The sequence below is a fragment of the Nyctibius grandis genome, chromosome 5 (genome assembly GCF_013368605.1).
Source record: "Nyctibius grandis isolate bNycGra1 chromosome 5, bNycGra1.pri, whole genome shotgun sequence".
NCBI classification, from domain to species: Eukaryota; Metazoa; Chordata; class Aves; order Nyctibiiformes; family Nyctibiidae; genus Nyctibius; species Nyctibius grandis.
Window position 1 is genome coordinate 77,746,699 of NC_090662.1, and position 24,644 is coordinate 77,771,342.

At 39.8% G+C, this 24,644-nt stretch overlaps 1 protein-coding gene across 2 annotated transcripts in view; it reads right to left on the reverse strand.

The window, feature by feature from the left end:
- FAR2 (fatty acyl-CoA reductase 2) overlaps window positions 1-24,644 on the reverse strand; it is an 85,598-nt gene that overhangs the window by 8,334 nt on the left and 52,620 nt on the right. The window contains exons 2-7 of one of the 2 annotated variants that reach the window (XM_068401858.1): window positions 24,417-24,592; window positions 21,563-21,742; window positions 15,662-15,839; window positions 14,263-14,307; window positions 8,638-8,756; window positions 5,760-5,827 (exon numbers count right to left, since the gene is read on the reverse strand). In XM_068401858.1, the coding sequence (XP_068257959.1) occupies window positions 5,760-5,827; window positions 8,638-8,756; window positions 14,263-14,307; window positions 15,662-15,839; window positions 21,563-21,742; window positions 24,417-24,592 (766 nt within the window). Of the gene's footprint in view, window positions 1-5,754; window positions 5,828-8,637; window positions 8,757-14,262; window positions 14,308-15,661; window positions 15,840-21,562; window positions 21,743-24,416; window positions 24,593-24,644 lie in introns of both variants that reach the window. The other variant, XM_068401859.1, reaches the window with a different exon arrangement.

The following is a 24,644-nucleotide window of genomic DNA, read 5'->3' on the forward strand; positions in this document are numbered from 1 at the left end:
AAAATCAGGCACTTAAATTTGTGTTGGGCACAACCATACCAACATGCTACAGTAAAGCCCAAGTTACGGTGCTTAACATGTTTAAACTACAGTTCTGTGAACTATGTCACCAGGGGCTGGATAAGATCATCTCATGGTCCCTTCTGGCATTAAATTTGATGACTCATCTATTGCTTATTTGAAACACAATCTGATTCTAGACTCAGTAACAGCAGACATAAACTTCCTTATCAAAATGCCAAAATGTAATGGAGGAAAAGCAGGTAGTTGTAGCCTGAATTCTTCAAACCAAAGAACTGCAGTTCTGCTTTCACCTGCAGTAGATGTAGAAGAAATTTTAAGTGTTAACATATCTTCAGATCACTGAAAGCAAACTTTGATTTGCTAGCATAAAACAAAAATGATATTTCTAATTTCTAATCAAATTTTCAAAAGAGCTGATGTCATTATTAGTCTGAGTCAGGGACAGGTTGCTTACACACATACGGTGCTGCTTCTAGAAAGATTTCATTATATCCTTTCAAACCTCATCTGACCAACCACACCAAATACCTCAGCCTGTTTTCAGAGGAGCTCTGGATGCACTAAAGCAGCAAATTGTCTCGCATTCTCAACTTGAAAACTAATGATATGTGGTAATCTTTCATTCCCTTTGTACATTAAGGCACAAAATACGTTAGGCCCGATTCTGAGCTCCTGCAATAGCACAGTGCCACAGAAGTGGCATCTAGATGTGCATATTTGGGGCATTTGCATATTGCAGAGGCTTGAGAACTGCAGTAGTTGAATATAAGACTATCATCCTAGGGACTTAGATGGTGCTCTTATTCCTGAGTACCAGTGAGCTCAACGAAGAATATGTGGGCTTTTTTTACTGTTTTAAAAATGAATTTGAGAGTTACGACATCAAGCTATGCTCATATTATAGTTTACTCTCTAAGCTTATGTTACAAATAGAAAATCAGATGAGAATTTGCAAGTCACAAGAAACATCCAGATCATCCTTAAGATAAGCAGAGTCCAATCACAATATTTAGACAGTACTCTCATGTAGCTGTGGCTGGCTCATTACTGCACTTCAAGTAGTGACTTTTGCTGTACTCATTCTTAGTAACAGCAACAAGAGGAGACTTGTTAGCCACTTAGCTGCTAAGTTTAGAAAACAACGACTTTTAAAATAGTACAATTTAGCTTTAGTGCAAGTTCATTGTTAATTTTTGTGTCCTGTACGCTGCAAGTTTAATGGCTGAAGGCCAGTTCTCCTGAAACTCATCTTGCATCTAAATAGCTAAGAACTGACTGCAATCCCTTCTGTTTCACGTAGCCACACTGCAATGATGTGGTTATCTTGTGGTCATCTTGTGGACTGTGGTATGGAAATCTTATCCTTTGCAGCACGTTATCTCAAAATGGCAAGGATTAGCAAAAATCTCCTATTTAAACTTTCCCATGTAGTTGTGCCTGGCAGGGAGGGCTCGCTGGAGTGGTTTCACTGAAGATTTGGAAAGGTGTTTATTCCTGGAGGGGGAGTGGCGATAAGCAGTTTGGGATGGGCTACTGGGAAGGAAGCCACTGTCCTGGCCCAGCTCTTGGCAGAGTTTGTGTCTGTCTAAGCAGTGCGTGAGGAGTTTCTTTCCTCTGTGTTAGCAGCATGGCCATTTACTACAATTATACTTCAACAAAGTCATAGCTGGCTTAAACATTAAACAGATCTGCTCCCAGTTTGGGACAGCTGTATATCTGTGCCCATTTAAGTATCTCATGGATCAGGAGAGCAATCTCATGAACTCTGCTGCTTCTCCCCTTAAAGAAGTTTCTCCAGGAGGCACGTTAAATCCCAGTTTATTTACAAACCCTCATCTGCTTATCAATATTTGTAAGTTCATTTAGTTTCATTTAGTCACTTCATTTCCTGATGGAAACCTATCAGTTTAACTGGGAACCACTGCTATTTTGGAATTGTGATAGTTTTGATATTGTCTGCAGCTCATATTTATAGCTCTGTTTATTCAAATCCTGATGTTAATATACTGTAGATCTAATTTTCAGCTGTAAACTGGTTGAGAAGGTTTCCCTTTGGAAACATGTTAGAGACATGACTGCCTTTCTTTTCTCTTTGTGTTTTTGGCATTTTTGGCCAGGATAGCAAGAAAAAACTCATCAGTAAGTGGAAAATGCAGCCCTTGTCATTTCAGATCATCAGCCATACCACAAATTCACACAAATCAGCAAGACCCTTATCATCTTGTTTACTTAAGGTTTGTATTGGAAAATGCAGCTGTAGTAAAAGAACTACAGTATTATGCCATGATATTACTCAGTGTGAGAAGCACAAACATCAAGAGCAGTTGAGATATCTGCTGAAAACTCAAGAAAAATTCTGAAAGCCAGGAACAAAAGCAGTTTTGTTCTAAAATGCACATAGGTCAGTGAGACCAACTTGAAAGACTTACTAGAAGGAAGTCAGGAAAACAACAGTGTTGTATAGCTTGGAACAGTTAATGCTACGGGTGAGTTCTTTATGAATCTCCCTTACTCTGGCTTGCACTGACTCAGCACGATTGCTAATTGCTCTGTCTCCTAAATTCTGGGAAGTGTTCAACTCTGCAAGTGTAGCAAGTCTCTTATGCTCCAGCCAGGTTGTTTTGGAGAAAGAAGGAATCAGACAGACAGACAGATGGGTCAGTCAGGCAGAAAATCCCAAACCAGAAATACATCACCTCTAGGAGCTACTGAAATGACTTAGCAGGTAGGTGGTCTTTCCCCTCTGACCACAGCACAAAAACACAGCAGAAAATTCTACAACTCAAAGGCAGATTTAGTAGGGGGAGAATCAGACACCAGTCTCATCTAGGTAGAGTGTCAAGGCTAAATTGAAATTAAATTTTCACATGCTGAACACTATTTAAAGCCTGCTTTGAGGTTTAGTTTTGAGCAGAAATTGCACAACGTACTTCACCAAGTCAGACTAGCAAGACTTACACTGCAACCACGCAGAATACGCTTATTCAGATTAATACTCAGTTGTCTGACCACATTTTGATAACAGCAGTAATGGAAGACAGTAAGAAAAAAATCCCAAGGCATAGCATTATTTGAAAAAAGAAATAAATCAGTTAAGATTTCTTTTAACACCAGAGGTTTGTCTGTATCTGGAGATTGGTAGAATAAACTGGTCTGCAATTGATGTTTAAGCACAAGCTCTTAACTAGACATAGATTTTTCCAGTAGTTCTCTTCTAGATTCTCTTTCTCCTCCCTCCCAGCTTTGTACTCAAAATGTCCCCATCTCAGTCATTTCTGTTCCCTACCCAGGGCATCCTCAGCCCACTCCTACCTCAATTTCTCTGTTTGATCTTTCTCTCCTTTCCTCCTCTGCCCCTGAAAAATCCCTACTTGGCTGTGTTTGCATGTCATTCTTAGAGCTGGTCCTGGTGTAAGTCTCCCTAAACAGGTAGTCCAGGTTCTCCCCTCCGCAAACCCCATGTCTGATTAGCACTAAATGCTCAGTCCCACGCCAGATGACTCCCTTCCCCATCCTCGTTTCTCATCAGCTGCCAGTCTTGCTCTCACAACCCTCTACCTCGATGACCAGTTACAGACTCTGTGCTAGTCCAGACTCCTTGAACAGACTCTCTTTCCCTCTGCTTATCCTGTGTCTCCTGTATGTTTGCACCAAACAGCTTGTTTCATGCTGGGGAAAATTTCTGAAAAAGCTGAAAAAACACTGGAGGTAGAGACCTGGCCTCAAGAATTTCAACGTGAAAGGTCAAAGTTAGAGCTAAACACAGTTAGAAACGAGCTTTCGAAAATAGAAGATAAGTAGCAGATGCTGCCCCATTGCAAAGGAGGGAACTGGTGGGTGAAGTTTGGTCCTTCTGTGCTGGACTACTCAGTGGTAGCTCTTATTTAAAAGAGAGATCATGGCTCTGAAAGGCCTGTTGGAAGTACATGCCATGAGACTGGATGCCTAGGAGCCAAATAATAGTGAGTAGACAGAGAAAGTAATATGAATGGGTTGAGAAAGTCTGTCATATATACGAAGAACATTTTAGAATTCTGTGTATTTACCAAAAAGGAATTGGTAGAAGACTGAATTGAGAATTCAAACTGGATGGCTTCAGTCATAACATCCTACTGCAATAAACCGTTCCCAAACTCATTTCTTAAACCATGCAACATCTTTAAGGGCAAAATTTTGCTCTTCGATACTCCATCCTAATTCCTATTCATGAGTCTATACTTAATACCGTTCTGCAGCCTGCTGCTCTCAGGAAAACTGTGGATACAACATGTGGTAGAAAGAGCTCCACAGTGTCACCCAAGGAGAAATTTTGCCTTCAGTCTCATCACACAGCTGAACTGCTTATGCAAGCTTCTGCTGCACTCAGATGATTTCATTGCTAAGTCCACAGTTATGAGCAAAGCAACAGAATAGGATCAGTTACAACGCATTAATACATTGCTGTTTTTATCATCAGTAAAATTATACTGAAAATGGGTTAAGAAAGGCAAACCTCAGGTAGTAGTGTTACGGTGGCTGTTGCCTAAAGTAGCAGCCTGTGAAGAACTTTGCATTTACTCCTGTGAAAAAGCCACAGATCTGACTTTACACGTTATGAAGATTGGCTACATTTTCCAACAACTATCTATGAAGCCTCACCTCTTCTCCTCACACTGTGACAAACCACAGCGTTAGATCTCTCATAAAAAAAAATGTCAGGAACTTGGTGTGGTTTTCTCACTGCTCAGCCAATTGCTGAAAACTCTTCCCTGGTAGATCACTTATCATAGAACATTAGCAGGGTTTTCAGACAAGCCTTGTTCTGAAAATGTAATTATGGTATCATTCTCTGCTGACTTACAGTTTGCCAATTAAATAATGCAAACACAAAGGCAAAGCAAAGGCTGAGAGATGAAACACCACAGTAGTGATTTGCCAGCATCCTGTATGTAAAGCACAGAGATATGAGTTAATGTATAGCAGAAAGCAAATCAGGCCCCGTACATCTGCCCATGAATGTACTGACTGTATGTAGTGTTTCTGCTGTTTGGCTTCAGTGTGAATTTTCTACTGTAAGGGTGTCAGGATTTGTCTACCTTTCTTTCACCTCTGCCTCTGAAGCACTCCACTTGAAGAAAAGTCAGCCATGAAAACAATTTGAATTCTTCCACTGACAAAATTCATGATTAAAAGGCAAACTGTTCTTGAAGCACGCCTGTCATTTCAAGGTTTGCCTTCTCAAGTCTACAGCAATTATATCTGTTTACAATTTTCTTCACAGAAAGAGGAAGAAAGGCTACTCTACTTCCATAATACTAGCTTTCATTCACTATCAAGGTCCCCTAAGTGCTTTCAAAGCACAAAAAAACCCTCAAACTCAGAAAAGGTTCTCATTCAGAAAAGGAAGTTGTCCTGTTACGGCTACGCAGAGCATCTTCTCATAGAATTAAGTCAGGGACTGGTTCTCTGTTCCTTTTTCCATCACTTTAACACCTCAGTGCAGCACAGCACATACTTTGCTGGGCTGTTACGTGATTACACCCACAATGAAAACTGAATAAATGCTTTCCTGAGCTGAATGCCCACCACCAGGAGCTTTTGCTCACAGGACCGTCACTGACTGCAGCTGGGCCTTCCATACGCCATTTGAGTGGCAGATGCTGAATGCCACCTGAATATAAGAAACTGCCTTTTCAAAGCCTGGCTGAGGAATGCTATTGATTTTTGATACATTCTAGGTTTAAATTAGACCTTACCCATTTCTCCCCAGAAAAAAGGGTTGATTCCACCTGTTGTGCAGTTGTATACCAACATGTTTTTTGGTCTGGAAAAGAGAAAAGAGTATTATTTTAAGGTGTGAAGAAAAGCACCCAAAGCTTTATTAATGGAGCTAACAGCCCAAGAAACAGTAACATCAGCTCATAAAAAATGCAGAAGAGATCATTTTTCATAAGTATGAAAATATAGTATAAAACATGAAGTTTTAATAAGATTCATTCAGATTCTGGAAAGCATATGAAGGTAATAAGGACAGATGGAGTTTAAGAAAAATCATCTATATATGACGTATCAAAAACTATTAAAAAAATAAGGAAAGCGTGCATACTGACAAATTTCTGTTTTTTTTCTTTTTATTAGTTTATCTTAGTATACTGTAAGTAATTGGCCCAAGCCAACCTGAGGGACATACTGTGTATTTTGCAATCATTTACTTAATGGATATGAATTGTGCTACTTTTAAACTACATTTGCCAGGGCGGTGATTACAAATCAATCCCTTTCAACAAAATTCTCATTTTAATACCAAATAAAGCTTGGTTGTTATTTGTGTGTGGAACTAAACATAGATCATACTGGTTTTATTTCTTCCTTTGATACAAGGCAAGAATTAGTCAAACAGCTTTTTGGTCGAAGCCTGCCTTGCCAAGGGTGATGCCATCAATACAGCATTTTTCTTAGTCTGCATTAGCAGCTGGAGCCATCTGCTAAAATGCTAAAGGAAGTGAGCTCTGGCCTTGAACAGAGGATAGCAGCTTGGCTGGAGGATAGAGCATCTCAGTGCTCCTAGGGTGCCTGTGGTGCTCAGAGCCTGTCTCCACTGGAGGAGGCTGCCTATGAGAAACTTTTATTTTCAAAACTCCTATGACTGAAGAGACCAGGAGATAGAACCCCTAAACCTGACACAGGAAAACTTGCACAGTAATACTTGAAAACTGCATTTGGATACTGCACAGTTTTAATGGTGCTTTTTTTAATAATGCTTTGAAATCATGGCATTTGACTGTATTATCATTATTACAACAATATTATCATCATTACTACTCCCTGGCAGACTTCTAGGGATGTTTAGGACTAATAGACATGTGTCAAGCTCTGCATCCATGATCTCCTGTAACTTTGAGTTACTGAGTAGAAGTCCGATAGAGTGTTAAACATGAAAATGCACCATGGTGCATAACTGCGTGGGAAACTGTGCTACGGAAATCAATATGGCAGCTCACTAAGGACTAAATCTGTAATATGTGCCCATATAGAAAACTCACCTAGTGCTGAGCCACACACACAACCTGTTGCAGAGTACACTGAATTGAAAGCACAGACTTCCACTTACTCCAGTGGGTCAGGCCCATTAAACATCAACAAAGAGGATTTCTCCATTTTCCCAACTTCCAGTGAAGAATCTCTCCCTGTTGATTTTTTTCCATTCTCCGCCCTCCACATAAGTCAGTGACCTTGGTAGAGTGTAGAGCTTTGTAGAGCTTCTACACTATGTACTGAAGATTGCAATTCTCTGCTAAGTTTTAGAATCTAATTGCCCTCAGTAATGTCACCTGTCCTGAAGGATACTGACCTTCTAATGAGATGATTTGGAAAAAAAAATTAAAAAAATTAAACCATACATGCTATTCTTCAAGACAGCACCTAAACCTGAATCTCTCTCAGAGAAATTAAATTTACAGAAGGCTCAGGCTCTCATTTTTTTGTTTGCAGATTGCTAACCTTGGGGTTGTGCCCAGCTAGACAAAGCTTTAAATCAAGTTCTGCAATTGTTCCTTTAGCCTAATAATTGTTTGTCTGGGAACCAGATTAAAAGCATGTATCTTTTGCCAACAAAAAGTTAGAAAAAATGGCACTTCTCCTACCATGGCCAGAGCCAGGAAGTCTACCTGCGTGCTGATATACTGCTCATCAGCACGTGTTCATCTCCTTTTCCAGCTTTATGGACAGGCCATATCCCTCTTCATCTGGAGATTCTCAGGGGTGTGTGTGTGAGGGGAAGCTGTATTTATTTTTCCGAGACCATGCTGCTTTGTCTGTTGCTGATGGAGGGGACAAAATGATGAGAAAAATGAATCTGAAGCACTGGTGAGATGCCTTTTAAGATCCTTTTAGGATCCCTGAATTCAGGTTATTGTATGCAGCTCTTCTCTACCCTCAGCTCAGAGGGCTTACTCTATCTTTCAAAGTAAAATATTTCTGCCTTTTATTTACCTGGTATTGATATCTCAGAGTTGCATAAACCTCCAGAATAATTCATGTGGTTTACTCTGTAGCGCTTCCTACCTAATGATTAAAGGTCAGAGCTAGAGGTTCACACGAAAAGATCTTAAAACCTTAGTGTCACTTATACATACCCTTTTCAACAAAGCAAAGAATGGGATTTTTTTAGATCATCTACCCTATCATATGAGCCCATAATATATTTATATTGTGCAGTGTTTTCCAGGGAAAACACGCAGAGCATTTTCACCAAGAAAACTCTAGAAGCCACTTGAAAAGTGACTCAGTGTAGTTGCCTGAGAAAGGAGGCCCCAAAAACAGCTGCTGCGAAGCTGCAGTAAAACTCTCGGACTTCAGAAAAGTGACTTCTGAGAGAGGGACTTGTCAGTTGAGCTTACGTTGTACTGAGAAACAGGTCTCACCTGTAGCTTTAAGAGGTTTCCTAACTCTAAAGCCTGCCTTTATTGCTTCTGCTACACTCTCAGTCCTTGCCAACCTGAGGGAGAAAACACGAACCAGAAAATCAATCAACAAGGCTCTTGCACAGGTTTTCATTTAGCTTCTGGTTCCCTTTCAAGTCCTGGTGCAGGCAGTAAATGCCCAAGTCCAGCAGAAAAAGGAGCGCCTTCCCACCTGTTCACAGCAGTGTACCACCCAGCTGCAAGGGTGAAGTTGATGGCGACATCTACTGGAATCATATCTGCCACTGCTTCGTTGTTGGCGATGGCTGTCCGCAGAATCCCTTTGCCTGCCTGTGGGAAAAAAAGGAAAACAGAAACTGACAGTAAGACCACAGTAAGATTTCATCTGCTTGGAGTGAGGACAGACCGTCACGTTAGCACTTTTCAAGCCTGGTACGTGCTGCAGAAGATTATTTCTGTGAAAACAACATGGATCTCACATGGATGCCACTGTTCTGTGTTTTCAGAGGAAGTCTAAAACATGATCACGCATATGCTGTGCATAACAAGAGAAGCTGTGACTCTTAGTTAACTAAATATGAAAAACTGTAAGAAAGAAATATATTTTAATTTACTGCAGAAAAATTCCCAGTGATACCTGAAGTTCCATTTTCTTAAATGACATAGGCAGACAAAGGTCTGAGTGCCCCTCAAAGACAATAGTCCCTTTGGAAATGACACCAATGGACTTTTTGAAAAGTTCACTTCCTTTCCTTGGAAGTGCTCACACCCTCCTCTTTTCCAAAGCTGTGTCTGTTAAGCACAAAGATACATGGCCCCTGCCCTGAAGAGCTCGTTGCCGAATTTAAAACAAGATTCGGGAAATTAATGATTAAAAATACGAAGTACTAACAGCCAAAGAGAAAAGGCAGGCAAGAAAAGTAAGATTTTTATTTTGCTTTGGTTGGAAGCATATTTGTCAGGGGGTCACGCTCCCCAAAATATATATATTAAACCTGAATGCTTATCAAGGGATTTCCCCAATGACCAATTAGTCTTTGGAGGTTCCACAGGAGAGACATGGCTGGGAGAAGCTTACATGAGCAGATGGCAACAACATGGCAGACTGAATCAGACAGGACAATTCAGCAATATAGAAATGTGGAGGTAAAATGGGGTGAAGGAACTTAACCTAGTGTGTCAGGTATGAGGGCTGAACAGAACAAATAAAAAAGAACTCCCTAATGGCAGAGTCAAGGTTACAATCAAGTTATCTAGCATGTGGGAGATAAAATGTGATGAATTTGATGTAGAAGCTGAGGACCCAGTGAAAAAGCTGGGAGAATAAAAGCGCTAGTGAAACAAGGAAGTAAAAAAGCTCTTATAATTTAGATCCATGTAAAACCAGAGAGAATGAATGAGTGAAGGGGCTAAGGAATATGCTTTACAGATCTATGAATATTTAAAAGTCAGGGCAAAGGAAATGTTACAGAATTTTTTTTCTTCTTTTCTTCCAACCTGAGAATCTGATTTCATGATGAAATAGCTCTCTAGATGTGAAAGATGCAAGTTTTACTACAGCAACTAGACAGGAAGCACCTAGTTGTGCATAAACACTTGCCTGAAGTCTGGGGAGAAGAAAAGTGTGATGAAAAGATCATTTAAGGCTTGATATTAACTTTTAAAGCACATGCCGTCATCTGACCCGTAGGTCATCGGTGGGTTTTAAGAGACTCCACATCCCCTGTTTGGGAGGTGTTTATCTCAGTTATTTTGTTCTCTTTCTCTCCCCCTCCTTTCCCCTTCTATAATCAGGTAGTTTTCTTACATTTCACAGCTTGCAAGTAAGGTAATACCACTTATGACCAATTTAATTTTCATGAGCTAAGACTCCTGAGTAGTCGCATCTCATCCTTGGCGCAGGTGGCAGAGGGATCATAGATTGACAGACTCAGACACAGGCAACCATGTAAGCTTCCTCACATGACTCCATCCTCCTCAAACCCATGGCGTGCAGTTAACTTCTGCTGCCCTAAGCTGAACCTCAGCTGAACCACAGATATGCTTACACATTAAAACTTTAACTTGCAACACCACTATGATTTTTTTGTTGTTGTTCCTACTACTGATTTTTTCAAGGGGAAAGAAAAGGCAAAAAGAACCAAAGCAGCAAATCAAGCTCAGCTATGAATTTTCCACTGCTGTGAACACATGCCCACTAGAGACCAATGTGTGACCAACGATCACGTTTTCACAGGTACACTAAAGACCTTTTTGAGCTCTTCAAAACTAGCAAGTTTGATGGATGTGCTGCAAACATGCCTGTATTCACAGCAGGATGTGATGGTCATATACGTATAGATAAATTACACGTTTCATATGTTGTGTATTTAATAAAGATTTCAGGTTTAGGTGTTTTAAGTTACTTTTTACATCGGAAATGGTTTGGTACTTCTTTATCAGGTATGGCTTGATTTCTATTTATAGTTGCTGACTTTTTAGTGAAACAGAAGCTACTGCAGCTGAAGCCTCCAAAATAGTTTCCTGGTCTGAGTTGGATGTTTCTGAACAGCCTCCCAGCTGAAGTGCTTTGGGGCCAGTCACTGTCCAGAACATGAATTAAACCACAGTTCTGCCCTACAGCTTCACTGCCTTGCAGGGAAGGTCCTTACATATAATACAGAACAGTGAGACAAAATGCCTCAATTAGTCCAGCGGAAATGTAATTAATTTCATTTTGTTTTTCAATCAACAAACCTTCTCCCCCCAGCAGCTGGAGCAACTGTAGGCAAAGAAACATAATTAGACTATCAAGAACAACTTGAACTCCCATATTTCATGAATATTTAAAAGAAATATGTCTGTTTGTGGAATGAAATAATCAGACTTGAATATTGTAGTGGTGACTGAGGAAAAGAGAAAAAACAGCAACTTTGCAAGGTCTGGACTTCAGATTCTGTCCAGATGATCCCAAAGATCATCTGAACCAAATCTGAATCTGGAGGTTGTTCTCGATATAGGATCTCATGTTAGAAGGGGTAAATGAATATTTTAGTATGGTAGGGACATTAAAAAAAATACACAAACACCAAAACACTTCCCTTTTGCTTCTTCCATCCTTAATTAAGGCTAATAAAGCTACTTGACTAATAAATACACTTTGAAATACAGTTGGGCGAGAGAGGTAGTTGTAATCACACAACTTCCAGGTAATCAAACTAATGCTAACTCACATGCTCAAGGGTTAATTTTCAAACTACCAAACAGCATTTACCAATTCACCATATCCAAGCACATTAATTCAAAACATGTATTTATTTTTTTCCCCCCTCCAGAAGACCAAGTGTCTCTTGGGCTCCCTAATAATAAACACCTTTCACTTCCAGAAAACTAGTACTAGTCCAACATTCAGTAGCAACTGGAGATGGTACAAGACAAATACTGTCTGTCAGCACTGGCAATCCCCCCTTGCTTCTCCACATTACGGAGTCTCTGCTCCTGACTGATGCCAGCCCATGCTGCTGCTTGTGGGGCCAAAGAGCCGTTGGACACAGGCAACAATCTCATCTCTACACCCTGCACCTATTGTCATTGCTCTTTGTCTCTTTCTTGGTTAAGTCTTGATATAGTTACATATCAAATCGTCATATTTTATCAGTGAAGAGCTCAGTGCAGATTACATGAATTTCATTGTCCCTTTGTTTCCTATATTGAAGAACCTCAGAGCTTCAATCCAGAACAAAAAAATACCATCTCTATTTCAAAACTATTTCAGTATAAGTCAAAGCTTTTATATAAAAGGGAAGAGAAGTTATTTACTACAGTGACCCTAGAATCTCAAAATCTTTACTTTCCATAGAGTTAATTTGGAGATAAAGAAACAGGCTGGCATCTACATGCAAAACCTGGCCTAAGTGAAACCACCATTAGGCTTGCTGTTGCATTCAGTAAGGCTAGATATTTTTGCTTTTAAGAACATAAAATATTAGTTACTGGTATGAGTCGCAAAAGGTAAGCATATAAAATATATGCAAGCTCTGGCGTAAGTTCCTAAAGCGGACACTATTAAAATCTATATATGGGGCAAAATTTCCAAATACTTAACCATTAGGTGTTTTTGCTTGTTGGCATATTAAAAGAAAGAAAAAGGAAGGGAAAAAATGCTTTTTAAATGACAAAACATTTGATTGGCATGTTTTCATATGGCTGAAAGTATATGAATTTGGCCTGTGTTTCATAACGTACTGGCATACCATACACATATGACAGCTAGCTGCTGTAGTTTGTTACTTAGGTAATTCACTCGTAGGGAATAAAGAACAATGCAATGGAACTTTTTTTGCATAACACCTTTCTTTCAAAACAATTTTGGACAAATTTTTGTGACAGACATCTTTAATGCTCAAAAGTAATCATAAAAAAATCAAAACTCACAGATATCATTACAAAAGTTAGAACCTGTCACATGAAAATGTAAGGAGTGGATCTGCAAAATTAAGGAACTGCCAAACCTTTCTTAATGGTGATGACAACAAGATGTCATGAAAGAACATAGAAAACAGCACAAGATGCTGGGAGTAGAGCAGAGAGGCAGTACAGCCTTTATGAGCAGTCAGCAATGAGTAAAAGGCTGACAGATAATTATTTCAAAGAAACTGTGACATGAATAGGAGCTAATAACACTTTGTGAACACAAATGATGCGTTTGAGGACTTTTGAATGTCTCTGAAATGTGTAATGGGTTTCAGGTAAAAGCATTAGCTGGGACATACCCACTAATTTCACTGGTCCTGTGGATTCCAGAAGTAACTTTAACAGTTTCTATTTATGCTCTGCTTCAGGTATAAATGAGCTTTTTTAACAAGATGATGTTTGGATTTTATTCTGCTCTCCTATGATTGCAGACTACTAATCCTTTTATACACTGCATCAGGCTGATTACAATACAGTTTTTACAAAGCAATCAAGTTGGACAAATCATACATGAACAAAAATATCTGCCCATAGCTATACAGCATTATGCATTGACAAATAGACCTAAGGCAGTGATTTTAGTTCAGAAAAAAAATATAAGCCAGGAGAAAAGGTATGCAACTTTACTGTTTTCATATGTTAAATTGTAATGATTGTTTTCATATTACAGGGAATATTTTATCAAGTTATTCATTATTTATCTTATGGATTTGTTCCTTGCCATTTTGCACAGTAGTTATTTACACCAGTGTTAAGCAAGAATATAGGGAATTATCCATGTGACTGTCAGAGTCTGAACTGATAGTTACGCACATTATTTAGGTGCACTCTGCACATGGAGAAATCGTGTATAAAGCAATGGCAAGTGAGACCCAGAATCTTTGTTATTGTGGAGTGATCACCAACTATAGCGGTGGATTTAGCAACAATACCTATGAAGATAAATGAAAGGATAAATCATGCTGCCTTGTATTGATGGTATGGTAATCTGGCCTGGAAAATTAACTTCTGTTATAAGATTCAAGCTTTGACATATGTGAATTACTCTAGTTTCAAGGAAGCATCTTTTGCCTTTTCTTCGAAAATTTGTCCAAAATTTTAGGGGTTTTTTAGAGTTTTTAGTAACTGCAATTCACGTTTAGTGAAACAGCAATGTGAATACTCTTTCAATATCCTTTTTGGAGCGCAGCATAAATAGACAGTTTTCTGGGTCCTACAGGCTTATAGATGTATGGCAAGTGTGTGACATCTTTCTACCAGATTCAGAAAATTGCTACGATCCTTTTTTGCACACAATTTCTAAGTGGGGCTGTAGAGTAACTTTAGAGTTGCTTAGTAACTCTAACTCCACTTTAAGGGGAGCTTAAATAGTAACTAGACATACCGCAACAAATATTCCACTTGTCCCATTGAAGCTGTCAATCCAACCCTGCAAAAAAGAAGAATGATTAATATTTCTTTCAATGACATGTTGCTTACACAGGCTTCCAAATGGTGAAAGGGCTATAATGCTGTGGTGTAGACAAAGAAGCAACAAGCCACCAGTTAAGATAGATGCCAGCCTATCTGGGACAGCTGCCAGGAAGCTAACCAGTACAAAATACCTAATTGATTTTAAATAGGGGATGCATTGTATGATACCTCACTCTGCAATTTACCCATGACCACAGAATCTAATTTTGTTTTTAGAAACCACTTCTTTCCTATAATAACTTGGCTACAGGAATAAACTCTGGCTTTAAACACTACAGTGTCTTGGTGCTGTCACACTTGCTGAAAACAATGTGTTATAGACCCTCTGACATACAACATGCAGATGTCACTGAGACTGATTTGGTTACTCCAGCTAATTTCTAAGGCAAGGAAGAAAAAAAAATACCACTGCACTTTTGAATCCCATCCTACTTCAGGTCAGGGAAACTGCCACTTGTGGGAGCTGGAGTTAAGAGCGGTGATGAGCTGTCTGACCCGAAACAGGTTATGACACCTAACAGAGTTTGCTTTGTCTTCCCAAGATGGGGAGCTTGGCCCAGCGCCTCAGCTATATCTCAGCCATCTTTGGCACACTTCGAGCTGCAGGAAAGCCAAAGGTGACTTTATGTTGCCTTTCCAATTTGGCTGTGATGTTAGGGTACATTATTCCTACCAGTATATTTAGCTTAGTGAATTATTTCAGTCCAAAAATACAGCTGCATTTAATTACTGTGTGGCTGACACTTGTATCTGCAACAGGCCCATACAAGTGTGAATCCAGTGAGTTCAACGACTACCAACATAAGACAGAGATACTAGGTAATTACACATGACATTATCAAATGCTTTCAAGGACCATGAGAGGTCTAGAGCGCTCATCAGAACCTCATTAATAGGCTGACTAGACCATGGAAAGACTCGAACCAGAATGCATCAGAACTATGTCCGACCCTCAGATCTCATGTTTCCCCAGCTAGTACCGAAACTCCCCTGTGTGTCTGTCTGGGCACGATCCTCTGTGTGTAACACTGTCAGTTGCAAGTCCAGCATTTTGCACCACTATTACCCCAGCTCTTGTTATTATTGCTTAAACGTGTTCTTTTCACTTGGAGACAAGAATCTTTCCTGAAGATGGCTTGCTGTTCTACTCCAGCACAGGTCCTCCACCTCTTCCACATGCTTTCCTATGAACTGGAGTACCTGTTTCTCAAGTGGACACTGCTACAAGCAGGGAGAGATTCCTGACAGTACTGTAACTACAGCTGTATCAAAGGGCTCTTGGTAGGGAATTGCTATGTATTCATGCTTACTGGGAAAGGCTCATGCCAGCTAGCTCCCACGATGGATGGCCTGATGATAGCAATGTTCAAGTTTCCTTTCTCTTGCTGAATCAGGTATTCTGACAAGGCTTTGGTGTAGGTATAAGTGTTGGGCCAGGCCCCAAGCAGCTTGGGTGTGATGTCTTGAATGATAGATTCATCCAACCACCTACAGGAAACAAGGAGAACGTCATTATCTGACATGCAGAGAGGGGAAAAGACTGAGGCAAGAAAGACCAGTGAGACAGGAATCCTCACCTGAAACAAAGGATAAGCAAGTTAAAGCCATTTAAGACAAAGCAAGGAGCAACTGGTTTGGATTTAGAACAGCTCTGTGGGAGAAAGGTTACTTTTGTCTTCAAAGTGCGAAATAACCCTGGTGAGCTTCATGCTATGATGTCCAGCTCAACTTCAGGTATCTATACAATCTCATTTTAAAGCAATCTCTTGTGAGCTTTACGCTTCACTGCAATCTGTAATGTAAATATAGCCATGGCCTACAGATCGATGGAGCTTTCCAACCTAGCACTCTCATTAGGTAGCGCTCATCCTTAGCCAACACAGTTCCTATATTCTCCCAAATACGTTTCAGGAGATTCTTGGTAACCTTGAGTTACTGAGTCGAGTAGCATTACAAAGGTCTCAAAAGCTAGAACAACATACTACAGGGATATTGTTCCAGTAGCACTATTGACAGTGTTACATGTTCCTTCCTACTGGTTTTCCATAGGCTTGTTCACATAGGAAATTAGGAAACTGTCACTGCTAGCTGCTTAAAAAAAAAAAACCCACCAAAAAACCCCACCAAGTTTGTTTTTTTTTTTTTAAGGTATTCAAGTATCTAATCCATCAGAAGCAGTTACACATATACCTTTTAAAAAGTGGCCCTTACCACCACGGTGCTGCAGCAAGGGCCTAAGCCACAAAGGCTCTTCCCTGGCACACCATCAAGACTTCACTGGTCCTGCCAGCATCTGGATCTCAAGGACAGGAACTGGCTGTACTTCCAGAGCCCTTGCACACCACTGCCAATTCCCAACAGGCTTTCAGTGGTCTGGTGTTACACCACAGAATCAAAGATTAACTCCTATAATCCAATTTGTAATTAAGTCAATGGACTTATAGTTCAGACTGAACGAATGTGCTCTTCCCAGGGGTACTGCAAGCATAAGGTTTCCTGTGGATCCTTCGCTTCACCCCTCTTTATCTTGAATTTCAGAAACAGGTGGAGGTCAAGAAAAGAGGAATAAGGTGGAGACTCACACCTGGAGAATTACTTGATCATATCAACTCAAACATGCAAACAATTGATGGCTGAGGTAGTACACTGCTTTTCAGATGGCTCTCATTAGACACAGATGGAAATACTACAGGAAAACTATTATACAAGAAAACATTGATTCACTTAAACTGCCAAAGAGTTCCCAGGGGAGGGCTGAATTCAGTGAATCTCTCACTTTTGGAATGAGGTAAAAAGAATTGGACAGTTTTTAGTATATAGAAATTAAATTTTTATTAAAAAAGCCTTATGGAGGCACAAATACTTTCCTTTGCAATCCTAGTCCCATGCCTCAGAAACAAGGCAGAAAAATGGTTTAAGCATAAAATATGAAGTTGAACTACACAGAGACTATAAGCAGCACACAATATTGACTTAATTTACAAAGCCTGTTTAGGCAGCCATTGAACCCAGCCTCCTCAGGTCTCAGCTAAATTGCCACTCTTTGAATCTGTTGAGTAATTAATTACCAGCCTACCAAAAGGAGATGTCTATTTCTGCAGAGCCTTGAGGAAGACTAAATTCATTTGGGAACTCAGATTAAGCTGCACACAAGCCTCTTTTCCCTCCTCCTCTCTTTTTCAATAATAGGGGCTTACAGGTTAGTGTTTCTCACAAAGCAAAGACAGATGTAGAAGTACAAGGAGAAGCAATTTCCCCTTGCCCTCATCCTTCCAGACAGGCCGCTGCATTACTTTAAGTGGACATCAAGAAGACCACGTTCCTGCCTGTCTCAAGCATACCATCCTACCAGGTGATTTGATCTGCCAGCGTTACCATCACAGCAGTGCTGAACTGACAGTTCAGTGAGGCGAACTGTTCCTTCTCCTCTGTGACCTACTTTGAACATTTTGAAACGCTAAATCACAAAGCTACTGCTTTTGCTCACTGATGCAGTTGCCCTATAGAAACAACAGATGCAAATTAAACTAACCTCTTCTTTCACCACATATATGGACTGAATTACTCTGCAGTAGGAAACCATAACTTTGTGTTAATCACTGTGCATTAAGACACTCTCTTTCTTGTAAGTGATGACGGATCTACATTTTCTGTTATAACAAAACCAGTTCTGCTTCAGTCAACGCTTCACTGTGCGCTGTGTTCCTTACCTCGGCACACCCTTCAAAGCTGATTTCCCTCAGCTTTAGATTAAGGCAAACCTTGCTTGATGTCGCAGATTATATGTTTCCTCTATTGGTCTAGCAGCACTTAGAAGTGTGACTTTTGGTTTACACAAATAAAGCCTAAGGCTTCACTTGCAGGTTAAGTATCAAAATACTGGAAAGCAGGGATATAACAGGACGATAAAGAAAAAGAAACAGCTGGGTGTTTGACTTGTGATTTCAACTGAATAAAGAATCATAAGCATATACCAATTGCATGGCCAGAAGCATCATTAAATAGATCTGTTATTACATCAAGTTGTGTGATCATGCCTCTTAATGCACTTGTAGAAGAGCGCTTTAAGACAACGGTTGTTTGTGAAGGGAAGCTTTCACAGCTGGCTGATGCAAAACACGACCTATATTTCTTCCCCCTTTTTGAAGGGAGTTTATATTTCCTTGTCTGCTTTTTTCCTCCCCCCTTTTTGAAGGTAACATTCTGATATCTGTTAATCTCCTTTCTTTGAAACATTCTGTACCCAGATATCCACATATTATTTCTTCCACTAACCTGATAAATAATAAAAAGTGCATCTCTCCCATCTCCTTCCAACCCTGCTTTGTCTTCTCTCTCTCCAAGTAATCCCTTGCCCTTCACAGTCTCTCAGAGTTTTCTCTATCCCATTCTGCTTGTGTCATGTCCCAACATCCTAGGGACTTTCTCCATCTTGCTCCTCCGCATGCTCTGCAGCCCCATGCATCTCCTTCATATATTGCCTTTGATTTGCAGAACACTTTCCAAATCAATGACCCTGGAGACAGTGATTTTCAACAAGGCCCACCTGATTTCAATGCCTTTGCAAGCAGTTGCTGGCTTTGCTGTGAGCAATTATAACACTACATGCAAACACTGTAAAGAAACAGATGCCATCCTAGCTGAGGGTATGTTGTGATTTCTATCTCACTAAATGTACCACAAAGTGGTGAACTTCTGGAGTACGGGACATAGGGAAAACAGTAAAACAAATTGAAAAATTAGTAAAAAAAGCAAGAAAACCCATCTCTAATTATGTGGCTAAGAAAAAACAAAGAAATGTACTACTAAGATAAACACATCCAAGAACACATCTGAAAGCCCATCCTCTGTCACTCAACCTTTCTTTCAAACATCATCCTCTCTGCTGCACATGCAAACTATGATAAATGAATTCCTAGTGTCTTATATGAAGCTGCTGAAGTAGCAACCTCTAGGGCAGCCAGGCACTTCTGCACCTTTCTGATTAGCATTCAGTCTTTGCTGGAGTCCTTTTTATATGAGCCATTAACACTAATTGTTTCCAAAGCTGCAAGTGATGGTAAGCTTTTTGGGGCAGTGAAATGTAATATTTATAGCGATGAACTCCAAAGGAAGTTGTAAAACTGAGTCAGTGGGTGAAAAGGTGGCAGATGCATTTAGGGAAAAGCAGTCTAAACTGGTCTTAGAGGTTGCTGAACTCAGAACTGGCAGTTGCAGCTCAGCAAGAGCTCTTGGAAGCACAGGTGACAGCTCTACGAAATCTTCAGGTCAATAAGTAGCAGCAGACAAAAAAGTCAGTGAAATGTTGGACATCATCAGGTACTGAGAACATGACCAATGGTGTCATTTTGAAGCTATTTAAATAAAACTTTGAGTGACCACACCTTGAGCACTGCATGCAGTTCTGTCTGGCTCCTGCACCCCAGGGAGAGAGCAGTTAAAAAAGTCAGAGGAAGGGCAACTAAAATCATCAGGGAGACAGATCAGTTGACGTATGAGGAGACAGTAAAAAGGCTGGGACTCTTCAGGCTGAGGAAGAGAAGGTCCAGGGTGAATGTAATACAGATTTACAGAACTGCAGAGGCAGTGAATAGGGCAAATGCTACAGATACTGCCATGCTGCAACTACAGGACATGCTACAAAACTATTAAGATGACAGCTTGAAACAGGTAAAAGAAAGCTCATCTTTATGCAGCAGTCAGTAAACTTCTGGAAATTGCTGCCACAGGGGGTTGCAGAGGCAGAGTACCAGAAAGTTCAAAAAGGGATTAAACAAATTCATGGATACAAAAATGGATCAAAAAAGAATAGGGTGTAACACCTCTCACACAAGTTCTGGTTTCTAGGAGGCTACAAGGGGAATAGATTGCAAAAAGTACCCAGCCTTGTGTAGTTACCTTAAACAGTATCTCCCAGTGCCTCTATTGAGGGCAAGACATTGGGCCAGGACTCTAATGCACTAGGGCGTTTCTTATGTTTTTATCATGCTCCACTTGCTGAATAAATGATAAATGACTACTAGCTGGAAGTAAACATATCCAAGAATATGGGCTACTGGAGAAAGTCAATAAGAAAGCATCGATTGGTACCAAATTTTCTGGAGTAGTGCTTAGTCAGTGAAATTATTTCTTTAGACAAACAATTTTTTGAAGTAAAAACACAATGGTTCTCCTAGTGGACATTAATTCATCTCATCTCCTTTCGCCCTAGATCAAGGAGAAGAAAGATTTTTTACCAGCTCTTTGGGTTACTAGTTCACAGGTCAATTGCTTACATCACACAAATATCACAAAAATAAATGAAAACAAAGTTACAGCTGTGGGAAAATTCTTCTAAGGGGAAGGTTTTCTGGGGCCTTTATCAGCAGATTTTGTTATTCTTTCTGATCTTCTTCATTTCAGTAAATTCAATTAAAGAAGCTTTTTTGTTCTTCCCTCAAAGTCCTGGATTCTCACACTGAACTCTTTCTAAAACAGCCTGTTTCTAACTCATCCCCATATAACTCTGGTTTAATACCACAGGATTGTTGAAATAAGCGGAAACAATGTTGGAAAGCTGAAGAGATAAAAAAATGAATATAAGGTTTATGAAAAATTTCAGTTCTAACTAAGGTAGCAACAGAGCTGAGTCTTACAGAAAGCAGCAACACAACTCCATGGCTGGTAGCAAATGCACTCGTGCATAACTTACTGAATACTGGACTCTCATCAAATCACAGAGTCTTTTTAAAAACAGTGTGTGAAAAATCTAGAGGCAGCTGAAATCACAGCATTCTTAAGTGTGGTTTATGCTATTTTCTAATACTTTTGTATTTAGATAAGTATTGTTAAGCTCAACTAAATGTTTATAAAGCATTACTTCAGCAGCTCTCCAGATAAAAAGGTTCCAAAACAGAGTCTCTATTTCTTCTATTTTCAAAAAACCTCAGTAAAGCTAGTTTCAAGAGAAAATCCAGAAGGACAGACTTACTGGATGACATTCTGTGGACAGTATCTCTCAGAACCACCTAGAATGAAAGCTCTCTCTTCCCTTGGTCTCACTCTCATGGCCAGCATTTCTTACTGGCATGGGTGTGTGCAGACAAGGCCATACAACAACAACAGCAACTGTGAACAGAAATGCCACCAGATAGGTTATGTGAACAATTCAGAGGTCTTCTGGAGAATGAAGCAAAACCAACATCAGAAGAGGTGATGCAGTTCCTACTTACTCTACTAAATCGAAGAGCTTCTTGGGTTCAACTGGGGGTGGGTAGATGACTTCATCTATGCATTTCCGGACACAGTTTGCATAGGCGGTGGAGATGTGGATGAAGGCCTCGAGGTTCTGCATCTGCCGGGCCAGCTCCAGAAGCCGCTGTGTGCCCATTGCATTCAGTTGCACAGCATGTCTAAAGAGGGCAGGGGAGAGAAACAAAATGCATTTCACTGGAAAGAATATGTCAAAGCTGAGCATTATTCAAACCCCAAATAATGAAAATGCAAGTAAGGGAAGAGAAGGGGTCACAGCAGAGCAGAAAGCTTCAATGAAATGCAAGGCCTAAACCAGTTTTCAGAGCAATGCTGTTGGATCCACTGTTCTGGCCACAGAATGTGTCTCAAAGACTTTTATTCAAATCAAAGGATCAGAGGTAAGATTTCACTAAAATCTCTAAATCTGACGTTTGCCACTCCCTCCTGGAACAAATATTTCCAATATGCATGACCACTGAGGCATTATGGTTCCTATAGTCCCCCTTCAACCTCCTCCTTAAGGGAACACTGCTAAACCAGATAAACACATGGTTTCAGTAAGCAGCAAAGGGTCTTTGGGCCCAGAAAAACAGGTTCATACTGAAAGAAGACACAATTAGAGATAACAGCTTAAATTCCAAAGGAATGGAGAAGAGGACTGATAAGCATAAAAGAAAAAGAGTCCTGATTAGCAAGGTTCACCTTGAAGCACCCAGCATAGCTAGAAGTTGTCCTAGAGACTATCTGCAATGAATCTCAGTGAACAGATGTTCAACTTCTTTGCAAGCTTTGTACTGAAAGACACTTCCCTGCACAGAAGGGAAAAGGCTAAGGAATATGCAATCTGTTCAGCCCAGGAGTAGAAGCTTTCAACAACACGTACAAGATTATGAATAATGCTATCAAGTATAGTGTACACTAAAGAAATTAATTACACCAATGTTGAAAAGAAATTGTAAATAGTCCAGATGAATAAAAACAGAAGCTGAGAATATAATTAATGTTTGGATCACAATATCTAAAGCCAGAGATATTATTTTTTTTAGCATACTGCTATTAAAGAACAGCATTTTCTATAGATTTCTATTTCCTCCTGCCCTTCTAGCAGGATGAATACTTCTGCTTTAGCTTCCCTTCATATGAAAGTTACTCTTCCATGTACATTTCTATTTGATTGTATCCATTCTAAGAGGGGGTGAACAGAATTGTGTCAGAATATGAGCCCAGCATGGATTTCTGCTGAGATGTTCAGAGTTCCTTTAGCCTTCTAGGGGAATATCATCTAACCCTGGTGATTTGTTACTCTTTATTTTTTCAATTTATATTAAAACTGCATCTACTAATATTTCAATATAACACAGTTTCTCAGATTTCTGCCCTCAAGAGTTCCATCTGGAGAATTCCTTAAATGTACTGCATGTTGATGCCAGTAATTCATTTAGTTTCTCTGTTGCTGCTTTTCTAGTATCTTGATAGCACTGCTTTTGCACCTCCCTTATCTATTGGCTCTACATATTCTGTGGTAGGCTTTGGGCTTCTGCTGAGTTTAAAAAATATTTGGTTTTTTTTGTGTCATTAGCAAATTGCTGCTCAAAATTTTTATCTGAGTTGCAGTATTGTGCTTTCACATTTAACTTGACAGAACTTTTATCCATATGATATATTTTATTATTCATACAGAATACTGCTCGTATTTTGCTGTTTAATCATACTAGATTTTCCTTGTTCTGTTAGAGAGATTTTGACAGATCACATGCAATCAGCCTTTAAATAGTTTATACACTACCTGCAAGCAGATGACCATTTTAACTTTTAACTTCTTTCTAGCTATCCTCCTTATTAAAAACATAGTTTCCCTTTAATGTTATATGCCACTGCAACGTATTTTTATACCATGTTCTTTCATGTATTGATTTAAGAACATTTGTGGCTACTAATGCAGTGCAGGGCTTTGTTACTTATACCTTGAGCCAGGTTCTACACATGGCTCAAGATTAAATCAAGAGCTGCTTCCTTTCTGGTGGGTTCTCTAATTAGTTGTTGCAAAAGTAATTTATGGTGGACACAGTGGAGATCTATCTAGCCTAGGGTATCAGCAAATGAAGACTGATATTAATAATTGTGTTTTCTACTCTCACAGCTTTAGCGTTTTTCAAAAAACTGCAGATCTGGTAATGCAGATCATCCACCTTGGTTTGTTGACCTTTACGATTTGCATAGAAGCACTTAAACATCTAATCTTGGTTTAGTGGCTTATTTCTGCTGTTCTTTCTTAATTGAAAGCCTGCCTGGACAGGCACTCCCAAGGGAGCTCCTTCAGAAACTGAGCATTTATTGTAAACAGTTAATTAAACCAAGCATTGGGTATTTTAAATCTTGTGATAGGCTATTTTCTTAAACATCTCATTTCCCTCTTCCGTTACTCAGTGATAAAAAAGGCCACTAACACTAGCTTTAGAGACAGACACAACATAGTTTCACTTCAAGCTGTCTCCAGCTAGTTCTGCCAAAACACTTCCCTCTTGACCTAAACCACACTTTTCCCTATCCCAATTTTAGGTCATACTTAACTCCCCTACTGTATTACAACCCAAGCTTGCAGTACTTCCTTCTGTTCCCATGGAAATCTGCCAAGATACTTCACTTTTGATGTGCGTATGCACACGACATTTTCAGAGCATTTACATTGCACATTCAGTGGAGAACCACATATAGCATGAAAACATAAATGGAGAATTATTATTGCAGCTATACAAGGATGCACTGAATGGTACTTTATGGGTTATTGTGCATTCTGAATCATGCTTAGCAAATACAGAAAGCAGGACATACTTCAGGGGTTCATCAAAGCGAACTGTTGCTGCACAGTGGAAGATAATATTGACCCGAGTCAGAAGCTCCTCCTCATCTTCAGCACTGATGGCCAGCTTGGGCTGAGTGAGTTCAGCATTAATAGGCTTAATCTTCTCGTGGAAATTAGGGCAATCTTCTCGGACCCTGTCAAAGACCTTGAAGCACAAACAGAGAGAGATCAGGTACAGAATTAGGCTACTAAGATCA